The sequence below is a fragment of the Caretta caretta genome, chromosome 3 (assembly GCF_965140235.1).
Source record: "Caretta caretta isolate rCarCar2 chromosome 3, rCarCar1.hap1, whole genome shotgun sequence".
Taxonomy (NCBI): domain Eukaryota; kingdom Metazoa; phylum Chordata; order Testudines; family Cheloniidae; genus Caretta; species Caretta caretta.
In genome coordinates this window covers 46,145,190-46,160,869 of record NC_134208.1, presented here as the reverse complement: position 1 = coordinate 46,160,869, position 15,680 = coordinate 46,145,190, and the positions used below count along the sequence as shown (strand labels likewise).

At 41.6% G+C, this 15,680-nt stretch overlaps 1 protein-coding gene across 5 annotated transcripts in view; it reads right to left on the bottom strand.

Moving 5' to 3' along the window:
* Positions 1 to 14,933: 14,933 nt before the first annotated feature.
* The window catches only part of FBXO9 (F-box protein 9), a 40,133-nt gene continuing 39,386 nt past the window's right edge, over positions 14,934 to 15,680 (bottom strand). For all 5 annotated transcript variants that reach the window (XM_048845304.2, XM_048845306.2, XM_048845305.2 and 2 more), the window contains one exon: positions 14,934 to 15,523. In XM_048845304.2, coding sequence (XP_048701261.1) covers positions 15,415 to 15,523 — 109 coding nt within the window. In that variant the 3' untranslated portion in view covers positions 14,934 to 15,414. The remainder of the gene's footprint in view (positions 15,524 to 15,680) is intronic.

Sequence of the window (15,680 nt, the reverse complement as noted above, 5' to 3'; positions counted from 1 at the left end):
CAGGGGATGCACATTGGTTCCCTGCTGGTGTGGGGTTTGCAAGCCCCAGCAGAGCATGCTGAAACAGCTAACTGAAGTATGATATTAAAAAAAATAATAATAATAAATATCTCCCACACACCTCTAGGGGCTACATCTAAAATTGTAGAGAGAAGTAAATCAACAAAAAGTAAAACTTAGCTGAAGCTAATTTTTAAGAAGCTTAATTAGCTGTCAGAAAGCTGCTCCTTAGCAGCCTGGCTGTGTGGATTAGGACACAGGAAAGGCAACACACCCTTGGAAAAGGCAGGAAAGCCAGAGACTTGCCCAGCTGATGTGAGCTAAGTTCTGCTTTTTTGTTTTGATTTTAAAGCATTTTAATTAACAGTAGGCTTGTTGCTACTTTAACAGAGGGGTCCTGGGTCATAAAACAGCCTTCAGCTAAACATACTGAGCACACATAGAAAGCCTTAATCCAGGTAGTGTTAAAGTTGCTGCCACACAACAGTCTTCTTGAACCTTTCTGGTACATAGGACTTCAAACCCCTAAATGTTAGAAAACCAGGTGAGGCTGAGTTAAGGTCTCCCTCTCCCCAAAAAATGTTAGTGCTACAAATAAAAATCCAAAACCAAGTCTGCCCAGTTAAGTGTTGTTTCACACACAACCCAACCTTAACCCTAACCCTGCTCTCTCCCAGGCGGAATGCCAGCATCTTGTATCAGTCTTTTGGGAGTGGAGAATATTTCTATTGCCATTTCCACACGATCAGAGTGAAGATTGGGTTGTATGTGAAGCAGCACCTTACCAGAGCTTTTTCTAGTGTGTAATCTGGCCTTTCCTGTCACACTAACATTCTTTCTGGAGCTTTGTGGGAAGATGTTCCTAGATCCCAAGGCCAGAAGGGAACATTGTGATCATCTAGTCTGACCACCTGTATAACAGACTATAGAACTCCCCCTCAAATAATTCCTAAAGGAGATTGGATATTTTTCTGAACAATCTTGGTTTTAAAATGGTCTGTGATGAAGAATCCACCACAACTCTTGCTAAATTGTTCCAGTGGTTAATTACATTCACTGTTAAAAATGTTCACCTTATTTACAGTCTGAATTAATCTAGTTTCATATTTCTAGTCACTGGATCCCGTTATACCATTCTCTGCTAGATTTAATAAAGGAGTCTTCACTCATTGTTCCCCATGTATGCACTTACAGATTAAAGGGTGGCTTGATTACAGACTCAAAGAGAAGATGATCACTAAGCCAAGTTTTCTAATCCTTTAATCAATCATTCTCTTGGCTCTTCTCTGAACCCTCTCCAATTTATCAACATCCTTCTTGAACTTTGGACACTAGAACTGGACACAATATTCCAACAGCAACCATACCTGTTCCACCTACAGAGGTAACATAACCCCTTTTACGAATCCAAGAATTGAATTAGTGCTTTTGGCCACAGTAACACCTCCAAGCAATGAGGTGCAGTATTGTAGTCCTTTTCTCAGCCCTGGTGCCCCCCTGAAGGCTGACCTTGGTAGGTCTTCAGTGGCTTGACCCTCCAGCAACGTCACCAAGGCCGAATGAACTCTATCAGGGGGGGTACCAAAAAGCGCAATAACTAAATGTGCTATTTTACATTGCTAACATCTTCAGCCCCAGCTCTGGGCCCTTAAAATTGAGCACTTTGTTCAGGCTCCCAGATAAACCCTGTCCCCTTTTGGGGGTTCATACCACTTTACCTGTGGGGGAAACCCAGACCCACATACTATGTCAGGTTTCAACCCAGGGACCCCACACACAGTAGCCATATACTGCTTAGTCCCATCCATCACTGCAATTTCCCTGGGCTCCTTCCTACCAAGGCCCTTATTTGTAGTCCTGGCTTAGGGGCTTCCAGTTCTTCTCTAGTGCCAGGCTAGAAAGGAGCACCCTTCTTCATTCCTCTAATCCCAGGTAGGAACTGACCTGCTAAGCTCCTGCAGCTACTTTTATTTGAGCCTGCTGGGCTCTGATTGGCTGTTGCTAGCCCTTCTGGCCCTGAGAGGACCAGGTCACTCTAGCTCCTAAAATGGTTGCTCTAGTGAGGCCTCTCTCGGCAGGCCTAGAAAATCCAACTTTACTGCTCTTTTGCTCCTACCTTGCTGCTTCCCGAGGTGGAATGTGGCAGAACAATGCGGCCTCTATCAGGGAGCCAGAAAGGCCTGGCACACCCCATCCCTGTTGCACCAGGAACTCATGTTTAGCTGATTATCCACCATGACCCCCAAATCTTTTTCAGCCTCACTGTTTCTTGGGATAGAGTCCCTCCAGCCTGTAAGTATAGCCAATTTTCTCTGTTCCTAGATGTATGTTTAGTTACCCCTATTAAAATGCATATTGTTTGCTTGCACCGAGTGATCCAGGCCGCTCTGCATCAGGAACCTGTCCACTTCCTTATTTATCCCTCCCCCAGTTTTTTTATCACCTGCACACTTTATCAGTGATGATTTTATGTTTTCTTCCAGGTCATTGCTAAAAATGTTAAACAATGTAGGGCTATGAACTGGTCTCTGCAGGACCCCCTTGGGGTCAATGATGAGTCCCCATTTACAGTTACATTTGAGACCTATCAGCCAGCTTTCAATCCCTTTAATGTGCGCTATGTTAATTTTATATCTTTCTAGGTTTTTAATCAAAATGTCATGTGGTTCAAAGTCAAATGCCTAACAGAAATCTAAGTATATTATGTCAACACGATGCCCTTTATCAACCAAACTTGTACTCTCAGCAAAAAAGATATCAAGTTAGTTTGACAAGATCCATTTTCCATAAAGCCATGCAGATTAGCATTAATTACATTACCGTCTTTTAATTCTTTATTAATCTAGTCCTGTATCAGTTGCTCCATTATCTTGCATGGGATCAATGTTAAACTGACAGGTCTATAATTACCCAGGTCAGCCTGTTTACCCTTTTTAAATATTGGCACAACATTAGCTTTCTTCTAGTGTTCTGGAACTCTATGGTTTCCTAACATTTGGGGGTTTGAAGTTGTTCCTTCCAGAAGGAGGTGTGGAGGAGTAGGCAGTACTGAGCAGCAGTGATCTTAACTCCAGTGTTTCTTGTAAGTGAATGCATATTATAACTCATTTCTTCCAGCCCCCTGGACATTTTGCTATTGTCCTCTAACTACTTTCCTGTTTGTGGTAATCTTTCTGGGAATACAGTGCCCAAAACTGAATGTAACATCCCTAGCATGGTTGCACCAAGTGACCTACTTTTCTCAACCTCAGTCACGCAAAGGTTAACTTTCCCATAACAACTGATGCAAACTCCTAGTTCGCTGATGTAAAACATTGTTAGGAAATAAAAAAGAAATATCCGCAAATAACAACCAATCTGGTGGCAAGCGCAATTTGATGACATTTCACTTGCATTAGCAAGGCAACTTAAGAGAGGACCATGTCAGGGTGGACTCTAGACTGGTCTCAATATTCAGTCGTCCTTCAGACAAGTCATACATTTTTGTAGTTTTTCCTCAAAACAGTCTCCCATTCCTTAATGATTGTGCTTATGCTATGTGCCAACTAGTCTTCTCTTGCACTGAGAGGTGAATGGAGATTTCTAGAGAACACTCAGAGGGAAATATTGTCAGAATCCTGGGACAATATCTCAGTTTTGTGACAACATTCTGGCAACCATATAACTGCAAAATACCAGTACCCTTGAACTTGAAGCCTAGTCGAGAAACAGGCTCCTTAGAAAGTCACTTAGCCTTTCTGTGGGTAGAATTTTGCAAAGTGCCCAAGTAATGTAGGAGCACAAATCCCCATGGAAGCTAAGGGGGTTTGGCACCTAACTTCCTTTACCTCTTCTGAAAATCCCAGCATGTGCCTCTGGTTTCTTGTCAGTAAAACGGGATTGATAATACTTTCTTCCCACTTCTGGGTGCTGTGAAGTTTAATTCATTTATATTTGTCTAATGCAAAGAGATCTTCAAGGCCTCATGGGGCAGCAGAGCAGGACACATTCTTAGTGTAAAATAATCAGAAGTGTTGGTTTCCAAAGCTCAAAGATCACAAACTGATTAGCATAAACAGTGCCCTTAAGATGAAATTTTACACTAGTGAAGTGTGGTAATCATATACATTTACTGTCCAGTGTATGATCTTGCTACCATAAAAGACCTCTTAATTAGAGCCCCTTGAAAACAAAGAAGTAAAACCTGATTCAAAACCTCCCTGTATAGTTACATACCCAGACAAACATTCATCTTGTCTTCATATTTTCTGTAGTTTTTCAGGTTCTTCAAGATTTTTTTAATCTATCTTTAAAAGGCCACACTACAGAAGGGAACTAACTTCAGATTGAACTTCACTTTTTGGCAACTTTTTATTCATATCATACAGACAGTTAAAAGAACAACCTTCCCACTGTTATTACCAGTAGAGCTGGGCAGGAATTTTTCAATGAAATGGTTTTATTCATCTCATAATGCCAGTTCATTGAAACTGATGCTTTTCAAGAAAACGTATTGGTTTTGATGACAATTTTGTGGGGAAGGTTTCTCAGGTCCAGAGTAGAATTTCTGGAAGAGAGGGAAAGAGGGGAGCTACGGGGAGAGACCGACTGACTGACCGACCGACCGACCACCCCGGAATAGCCAATAGCTCAGTAGTCAGAAAACTCACCTAGGATATGGGAGACCCACATTGAAGTCCTGCTCTGCCTGAGTGCTATAACCATCAGCCAAATGACTATTCTGGGCTACGTCAAAAGGTGTAATATTCATTCCATTGTGGATCAAAATAAAATCTTGAAAGCTCTTTTTTTTTTTTTAACAAAACAATTTTTGTTTTCTAGTCAGTTCTGACAATTTTTGCTGGGAAATGCAATATATCTTTAACTTAATGCTCTTAACTTTAACTCTCCAGCAGACCTGTACCTGTTTAGACACTTTCAGTTACTAATAGGAGCAACTAACAACAGGTTTGGGATATTGGATCCTCCCACCTGTACAATATTAAATTTAGAGGTTGAAGGGGATGTAAATCCAACCCACCAATATTCATAATGTTTATGTTTTCATGCATTGACATTGTATAGTGCTAATGCTGTATTGCCCAAAATAAATTCAGGATCTTTTAATTAATTTGACCTACAGGCTAGGCATAGCAGATGCTGGAATACTGAGTCCAGTTCTGGGTGCCATATTTTGAGAATGATGTGATTGAAATGGAGAGAGTACAGAGGAGAGCTACAAAAATGATAAAGGGTTTAGAATACCTGACCCAGAAGGAAAGGTTTAAAAAAACTTGGAAAAAGAAGAATGAGGGGGGAAACCTGAAAATAGTCTTCAGATATGGGAAGGATTATTATAATGAGGACGTGATCACCTGTTTTCCATATTCATTGAAAATAGGAAGCACTGGAATAGATTTCCAACTGAGTTGTGGAATCTCCATCATTGGAGGTTCTAAGAACAGGTTAGCCAAACACCTGCCAGATATGGTCTAGGTATACTTGGTCCTACCCCAGTGGTGGTGGCTGGCCTAGATGACCTCTCAAGGTCCTTTTTAGCCCCACATTTCTATGATTCAGAGTGAGACAGGCCTCTGAGGACTGAGACGGCTGTGAAGATAGTGGGACAGATGGTAAATCTGCCTTGGGTGTTCATGGATTGTGGGGGCAGTCATCTGAGCTTTTTATGGGAGAATACTTATAACTAAATTAAGAAAATGGAAAAGCTTTAAGGAACAAACTGATAGCTAATTGCCCCAGCAATGTGTACTAATCCTTAAGAGAGACACGATGTGTGAGGTAATAGCTCTTATTGGACTAACTTCTGTTGGTGAGAGAGACAAGTGTTTGAGCTACACAGAGCTCTTGTTCTGTATGGGAAACCTACTCAGAGTGTCACAGCTAAATACAAGGTGGAAGAGATTGATTAGCATAAGTAGTTAACACATATTTTAAGGGAACATTCAAGGTGAAGAGGCCCTCTACACCCCTCCAGTCACAGGGGGGAAAGGGAGCAGGGGATGGGAGGAGGCACCTGAGCAGGGGAGTTGTTAGTGGGTGACAGGTTGTTGTAATAAGCCATAAATCCAGTGTCTCTATTCAGGCCATGATTTTTAGTTTTTAGCAAAATTATGAATTTAAGCTCCCAGACTTATCTTTTGAAAGTGTTATGCAGGTTGATTTCTGGGGGAAGGACTTGACATCCAAGTGTGTGGGCTGGGAGCTCTTGCTATTAATATAATAGCCTGGGACCAACACGGCTACAACAACATTATATACTAATCCTTACACCTATTAAGCCTACTCTGGGCTTTTACCCATGTTCTACCACTGGTGAAAAAGTGGGAATTGTGTGTCTGAAAAAGTCTAATGTAGACACTGTTGGCTGCCTAGTGCCCCGCCACCCCCAACCTTTAACTTTTAAAAAATGTTTGCTGTTTTTTGCAATTAGGGATTTCTGTTTATTTGCTCCTTTGTATTCTGGTTTCTCAGCAGCTCTAGTATCTCTGCCTAACTGTGCATATTGGACCCGATTTGCCTCTCTCTCACACAGTTTGACAATGGTGTAACCCCACTGCCTTCAATGGCAGTTTCTCTTACTTTATACAAATGCAAAGGGAGAATTGTGCATTAAGACTGTGTTGGACTGACCCAAAATTTTGTTGCACCATATGCAAAGTAAAGTGTGGAGACCTTCGTGATTTCTGTAACTGGCTTAGCGGACTTTCGGGGGAAGGGCTTGACAACCAGATGTCTGGGCTGGGAGCTCTCACTATTAATATAGTTAGAAGAGGGAGAATTTTGGCAGCTGCAGGGAGTTGCAGCGTTTTATATTTATTCCACTCCACTAAGGAGGAATGATAAGTAGGGAAGGGGTAGTTTTGGGCTGAGGGGGTTGCAACACCATGAGTACCCTAGCAATGCATTTTGCTCTCCATCTGGACACTTGGCACTTGCCTAGGGTTAGATCAGACACTAAGCCATAACTTGCTCTGTGATATCACTATTAGTGGAACATTCAATTATTTTCAAAGGAGGGGGGCATGACCAAATGTATATTTAGACTTTATCAAGTACCCTACAAAACAGAATTTCAAAGTTTGGGGTGCCACCTAGTGGCAGCAAAACCATATGCTCGGTTTGCAATGGCTCAGGTCAGAAAACAGCAGAGAGGGCAGTGTCCACTGCTGGATTGCAGCAGATGATTAAAACAGGACAATGCCAATTTACAAGTTGTGTATTGTAAACAAATTTCTTTGCCAATAACGTCATTATTAAAAATAAATAAATGTAAACTTTCTATCAGTCACTGGCTGGCTGTTCACTTTCTGCACTTCTCTCAGCTTGGACAATCAAATATCAAGGAAAACAGTCTCGCTCTCAGGTCCTCAGTATGTAATGTTTGGGCTGTAAACAATCTAGGGGGGTGTTTAGTTTAAACAATATATGGATGGAAACATTTCTATTAGGTTGTATTTAACTAGATAGTAGGGTGACTGCCCTTCTTATTTTCCATCTAGGTCCCCCTCGCTCCTGTATCTGGGTACTTCCCATGCATTAATTGAGTTGCAGAACACCTCTGGGTGGTAGAGAAGTATTATCATCTTCATTTGACAATGGAATAGTGAGGCAGGAAGATTAAATAGTGTTCCCAAGGTCACCTAAAAAGTCTATGGCAGAGCTGCCTCCAGATTCCTAGTCCAGCAACTTAATCACAAAATCGCCCTTCTTTTCAAATACACAATGTCCCATGACCTATATCTTTTAAGGCTTGATACATGTGAATAGGTGAAAAGTATGTTTTCAAATGTAGTTATCTTTCAATTTGTGATTTTTGCTATAAACACTGTGTAATAGTGTTCCTTAAAACTAAGCTTTGTCCTTTATTTCCTTGAAATATAGCTGGTTACCCTTTTGACAGTGTCCCTTTTAAAGAACACATTTAGACCTCTTCTGACTGTGTATGGGTTAGGGTAAAGGGTTCCTAAAGGAATTTCAAACAACTTAGACATCTAAAACTATCTTGGGCTAAATCGTACAAAACCAGCAACATGTATTCATGTCCAAAGACTCCATTTAATGGTAGCTTCCAGCTTTTCTGTCCCAGCTGAAGCAACAGAATTGCTATTCCTCAGGATGGACTAGCAATTTTGAATTGATTTTAAAGGCTCAATTAGGGGCTACATAACAGCCCCATGGCTAAATTCCCAACAAGATAAAAGTTTACAGCATAGCATTAACTGCTCTCTTTCTTTTAGGTCAATTCTTGTGTAAGAGGTTATTTTACCTTGAAAAGCAGCCAGATTTATCCCGAGGCAGCAAAGCTGCCATTCAGAATTAAATGGAACCTGGAAAGTACTATCAAGTTAAAATTCACATTTAATTACACGCATTATTAACCTTATTAAAGTAGACCTAATTTCAAAAATCTTACTGCTCACTAGTTTTTAGGGTTTTTGCATTTTTTCTCCACTTGGGCAATGAAAATAAATAGTCTAGTCAGTTTTACTTTTGTTGAGTCAGTTTAATCATTTTCATGTCCTCTTGCACTGGTGAGCTGTTGCAAATGTTGTACTTACATACACTGCAGGGGAATATTTTTTGGTGGGTTTTTTTTGTTTTTTATCAAAACTGATTCCACTGAAACTTTTTTAAAAATTATGTATCCATTTCTATTGCTATTCTGTTGCTTGCTTTTAAAATTTGAAAGTGGGCCAAAGTAGACTTGATAATGCTCCCTTTAAAATGTTTTCATATTGATTTTTTTGTTAATTGACTCAATACAGGATCTATGGTGCATCCAATTTCAGAAAGCTTTTGCCTTTTAATGTGATAAATTTGATTGGTACATAATAGTTGAATTAGCTTTTGCAATAAGTGTAATATTTTATGTACAGGAAGTAACACTTAGCACTACTACTCAATGCTTAACATTTCACAAAGCACTACTCATATGTTAACTAATTAACCCTTGCACCATCCACTGAAGCAGGGTAACGCTGCATATTTTACAAATGGAGAAACTGAGACAAAAGGATGGGATCTTCAGAAGAACTCCGCACTGGCCTAATTCATATCACATTACTTCCCAACAGTAAGTGGCAGAGCTAAGAATTTAGAAGTACCTAGGCCTGAATCCATAAAAGGCCTTAGGTGTTGTGATGCAGAGCATTGCAATGCCAGCTAGGTACCTAGAAAAATCACAGGGACACCACTGCAATACACAAAGTCTGAGGTAGGGACCTAAGAATGCAAGCCACAAAGCCAGTGTGCAAAGTGGGAGCTGCCCAAGGCAGCCACAGGGAAATGTGCACAAAAGGGATGTGCCCTAACTCCCACTTCTGACATGAAGAGAGGTACCTAAGTCTGAACTAGTGATCCATGAAGTGGGGGAAGATGGACACTTCACTGCCTAAATTGTGTGTAGGGCCTGAACTAGTAGGCTAGCCATATCTACAACAGCTAGGGACAGGCTGATGCAGGATGCCCAGTGGTTAGTGCACTCACCTGGGATGTGGGAGACTCAGTTCAAGCCCCCCTTCCATCTGATAAGGAGAAATTATCCTTTCAACAGGGATCTGCCACCTCTCAGGCGAAGGCTCTAACCACTGGACTATGAACTATTCTACCGTGGGTTTCTTCAATCTCTCCTATCAACATTGTTCCACTTAAATTAAATATTAATTGAGCCATCATGAATGACTCTACAATGAAGTGCAGTGGTGCCTAAAAATCTGGGGATTAGGCACCCAAACGCTTTTATGGATTTGGGCCCTAAAGTGGAGTCCTGTGCTCTAGCCATTAGAACACACTATCTCTACACTCTAAAGCAGTGGTTCACAAACATTAGCAAGCCGAGGACACCCATTTTGATTTAAAATTTTTCATGGACCTCCACGCCCCACACTCAGCCCCAGTCCTGTCCCTGCTCTACCCCTGCCCCCCCTCTTCGCTGCCTCTTTCCATCCCTCCCTCTGCTCCTTCCCCTCCTGCCCAGCGCCTCCTGCATGCTGCTGAACAGCTGTTCCCTGCTGTGCAGGAGGTGCTGGGAAGAGTAGTTGAGGAAGAATGGAGGAGCTGATCAGCAGGGCCCACAGACCCCCTGGAGTACCCTCATGGACCCCCAGGGGTCTGCAAACCACAGTTTAAGAAATACTGCTCTAATGGATACAAAGTATGCTGACTGTATAACAGAGTGGGACCACTAATTCATTTTATTCTCTATTAGATGTGTCAGAAATAGGGGAAAAAAAGCACTATGCAGCAAACTGTGGACAACCAGAGAACTTTCTCTAACATGTTTGAGTTTACCTATCAGGTCAACCAGTTGAGATTCAGTCTTTGCCCCCTGTGGTAAAGCATTAACTATAAGCTTCCAGGCACTATAAAAATCCAGGTTCTTGTTCCTTTCTTGAGGAGAATCTTTTTGTGGACTAAACGCTGAAAAGCATAGATTTCCTTTAAGATCATAGAATCATAGAATATAAGGGTTGGAAGGGACCCCAGAAGGTCATCTAGTCCAACCCCCTGCTCAAAGCAGGACCAATTCCCAGTTAAATCATCCCAGCCAGGGCTTTGTCAAGCCTGACCTTAAAAACCTCTAAGGAAGGAGATTCTACCACCTCCCTAGGTAACGCATTCCAGTGTTTCACCACCCTCTTAGTGAAAAAGTTTTTCCTAATATCCAATCTAAACCTCCCCCACTGTAACTTGAGACCATTACTCCTCGTTCTGTCATCTGATACCATTGAGAACAGTCTAGAGCCATCCTCTTTGGAACCCCCTTTCAGGTAGTTGAAAACAGCTATCAAATCCCCCCTCATTCTTCTCTTCTGCAGGCTAAACAATCCCAGCTCCCTCAGCCTCTCCTCATAACTCATATGTTCCAGACCCCTAATCATTTTTGTTGCCCTTCGCTGGACTCTCTCCAATTTATCCACATCCTTCTTGAAGTGTGGGGCCCAAAACTGGACACAGTACTCCAGATGAGGCCTCACCAATGTCGAATAGAGGGGAACGATCACGTCCCTCGATCTGCTCGCTATGCCCCTACTTATACATCCCAAAATGCCATTGGCCTTCTTGGCAACAAGGGCACACTGCTGACTCATATCCAGCTTCTCGTCCACTGTCACCCCTAGGTCCTTTTCCGCAGAACTGCTGCCTAGACATTCGGTCCCTAGTCTGTAGCTGTGCATTGGGTTCTTCCGTCCTAAGTGCAGGACCCTGCACTTATCCTTATTGAACCTCATCAGATTTCTTTTGGCCCAATCCTCCAATTTGTCTAGGTCCTTCTGTATCCTATCCCTCCCCTCCAGCGTATCTACCACTCCTCCCAGTTTAGTATCATCCGCAAATTTGCTGAGAGTGCAATCCACACCATCCTCCAGATCATTTATGAAGATATTGAACAAAACCGGCCCCAGGACCGACCCTTGGGGCACACCACTTGATACCGGCTGCCAACTAGACAAGGAGCCATTGATCACTACCCGTTGAGCCCGACAATCTAGCCAGCTTTCTACCCACCTTGTAGTGCATTCATCCAGCCCATACTTCCTTAACTTGCTGACAAGAATACTGTGGGAGACCGTGTCAAAAGCTTTGCTAAAGTCAAGAAACAATACATCCACTGCTTTCCCTTCATCCACAGAACCAGTAATCTCATCATAGAAGGCGATTAGATTAGTCAGGCATGACCTTCCCTTGGTGAATCCATGCTGGCTGTTCCTGATCACTTTCCTCTCATGCAAGTGCTTCAGGATTGATTCTTTGAGGACCTGCTCCATGATTTTTCCAGGGACTGAAGTGAGGCTCACTGGCCTGTAGTTCCCAGGATCCTCCTTCTTCCCTTTTTTAAAGATTGGCACTACATTAGCCTTTTTCCAGTCATCCGGGACTTCCCCGGTTCGCCACGAGTTTTCAAAGATAATGGCCAATGGCTCTGCAATCACAGCCGCCAGTTCCTTCAGCACTCTCGGATGCAACTCGTCCGGCCCCATGGACTTGTGCACGTCCAGCTTTTCTAAAAAGTCCCTAACCACCTCTATCTCCACAGAGGGCTGGCCATCTCTTCCCCATTTTGTGATGCCCAGCGTAGCAGTCTGGGAGCTGACCTTGTTAGTGAAAACAGAGGCAAAAAAAGCATTGAGTACATTAGCTTTTTCCACATCCTCTGTCACTAGTTTGCCTCCCTCATTCAGTAAGGGGCCCACACATTCCTTGGCTTTCTTCTTGTTGCCAACATACCTGAAGAAACCCTTCTTGTTACTCTTGACATCTCTGGCTAGCTGCAGCTCCAGGTGCGATTTGGCCCTCCTGATAACATTCCTACATGCCCTAGCAATATTTTTATACTCTTCCCTGGTCATATGTCCAACCTTCCACTTCTTGTAAGCTTCTTTTTTATGTTTAAGATCCGCTAAGATTTCACCATTAAGCCAAGCTGGTCGCCTGCCATATTTACTATTCTTTCGACTCATCGGGATGGTTTGTCCCTGTAACCTCAACAGGGATTCCTTGAAATACAGCCAGCTCTCCTGGACTCCTTTCCCCTTCAAGTTAGTCCCCCAGGGGATCCTGGCCATCCGTTCCCTGAGGGAGTCGAAGTCTGCTTTCCTGAAGTCCAGGGTCCGTATCGTGCTGCTTACCTTTCTTCCCTGTGTCAGGATCCTGAACTCAACCAACTCATGGTCACTGCCCCCCAGATTCCCATCCACTTTTGCTTCCCCCACTAATTCTACCCGGTTTGTGAGCAGCAGGTCAAGAAAAGCGCCCCCCCTAGTTGGCTCCTCGAGCACTTGCGCCAGGAAATTGATATGAATGTGGGTGTCACTGATCCAACCCATAATGATATATTCATAGGCACATGCAACAATATGTTCATTATCATTGTTATAACTGTCCTCCCTCTGTTTGTTACACCCACTTATCACATCTTGACTAAATTCAGCTGGAAAGCCCACTGGGGGATGGCCCCTGTCTGGATGCTACTGATGTATAAGTAAACTTGAAAACCACATGTCCCTTCAGCATGTGGACTACATTTACTATTGTCCCTAACTGCTTATTTAACACATGAAGCCTTGAGGGCCAACTGTTTTGAAATACTAGATGTAAGAGCATATTGCCTTAATAGCTGGAGACCACACAATGGGATGTCAGAAATCTGTAGACAGTCAATAACATTATTATTAAAAATACAGGACCAAACAGTCAGTATCTTTGCTTGAGTCACATACATACTTTAAATTCTAGCATGTGAACAAATATTAGTAGCCTTTGTTGCTGGCAAACCGCCTTGACCTTCCCATATTACTAAATGGGGTGTAGCGGAGGCAGTACACTCCATTTCCCAGCTAGATGGAGAGAAGGGTCCTGGGGTTTCCTTAGTATGGAAAAAATGAGAACCTCTGCTGTAAAGTTGCACTAGTGATTAGATTCTGAAACTACACCAGGCTGTGGTTACGGTGCAACAGGACATGTGCCAGCCTTGAAATTACCCCCAGACTTAAGCCTCAGAAATGTATGTATACAAGAAATCTAACAAACAAAAGACCAGAAGCAGCAGGTAAATGTCAGATACAGGGTTTTTAAAGCCTCAGACTGTAAGCCTCAGATTGCTTTTATTGTACAGGCTATAAGACTCAAATAGGGTTAGGTTACATACGTTATTACACAGAGCATATGTGTATCAAGCTTGAAGTATCACTAAGCTTCCAAATCAAGAACTATTGAATATCACCTAAATAAAATGTTGGTATCATCTTTAACCTTTTTCATACAAGTCAAACTGATATTTCTTTATGTACAGATAGTATTTGCGGACCAGTTAATCAAAAAATCAGAGCTTTAACCATAACCCCTACAATGGATAACTTCATAACAGGCACTCCTAGTTTATGTACTGGACAGAACTTCATTATCTTGAAGACCAAAAACTGAGATTTTAAAGCAACTGATATTTTTACTTCTCTCAATCATAGTGTAACACAATGTCCTCCTGACTGAACATAGTGTATTGTAGTCGCCTTACTGAATGCAGAATGTTTTACTATGTGAAAAAAAGTTAGTGACTTATGGGTACATTAAGAAATAGCAATTAATTGTTTGCAAAATGCTAATTTATTGATGTATTTTAACTGTGTAGCTCCATGCAAGGGTACACTTTTACAAATTATGGAAGAAGTAAAGTTCTTTCAACAGCTTTTTTTGTACTTGCATCCTCTTTAATTCGTAGTCAGTATTTTAAAATGAGTTGTTCATAAGGTAAACTTATAAAGAATTACTTTTAAGAAAAGAAATCTTATATGAATCTAGCAGAACAAAAACATTTAGAAGCTTTAGTTGTTTGAGAACGCAAAGTACGTATTTATCATAAGCAGCATACAATATCTGCATCAAACCCCCAAGTTATATATGCAGGAGAAGCCGCATACAGTACCTGCATGAAAAATCCAAGGAACATATTTCAGGTACACATGGTACCTGAAAATCTGTAGCAGCCCCAGAAATTAACTTAAGAAGAATGACAAATGCCCACTGAATTTACAGTTTCTGTAGCAGAGCTAGATGAAGAATTAACAACAAAATACAAACATGTTTGAGGGAGCCCTGTTCTCATTTGCAAAATTAAATCTGTACAGTGCGTACTCAAATTCAGCACACTAGTGACATCTGCACTATGACACCACCCCAGCAGAACCATGCACTAGAGGAGCCCTTCCCTAGACCACAGAGGAGAAAGCCAGCCATTTTCCCCTTGTGGCTGGCTTACAGATCCTGACAGTGGTCTGCCACCCTGAGATAGTAGGCTCTAATGGGCTGGTATAAAGATCAGATAACAATTATGGTGCAGTATCACCATGGTTTGGCTGAATTTTATGGTTGAACTTCACACTTTTTCAGTTTTCTTTGCACTTAATTTGTCATTTCTTAAAGGCAAACAAAATACATTTACTTTAAAAGAAATTTATTTTCTCAAGTCACACACAGTTTTAAACAGATGTAGGACAACTTATTTCACATTTTGAGCCTTCACCAGAGCACGCACACACTAAGTCACATGTACAGTAAGTGTTTTTCTATTACAATTCTTCCTGGACTGAGATATCATTAAGGTGCATAGGCAGATGAAGACTCGCATTTTAGAGAGAATGGTTCATAAATCTGTATGAAAAATGACATGTAAAAACTTTTCATGTTATCAAAGTCTTTTCACAACATAAATGTGTTTAAAACAATTCATAAGCTTGATTTCAAAACAACAAAAACCCAGCCACCCTAAATCAAATAGAACATATTACCAGTATATATTCTTCCAAAAAAGATTCCCAAACTTTAAAATAAGTTTCAAATATATACAGATTTATAACTTAAGTGCTCATTTGCTCTAATCTTTTATCCATGCAAGAGTTGCAACAGGAGAGATGTTTCTTACAGAGGCTTTTCTGAAAATGCAGTAAAACTCTTCACTCGTGCAAAGAACAAAGGGGTGTACATCTTGTCAATGTCAAAAGCAGAGACTGCAGTCTCACCAGTAGATCTACAAAGAATGTTACAAAAGTGAGTTACGTTCATCAAATATAAACTGCCATTTAAATCCTTCAATCCTGTATTCAGGCGAGTGATTAGGAGTAATCCAGCATTTTCATAATGCGAAATGTGCACAAAGCCACAGACACACAAGCTAACCTTGTATA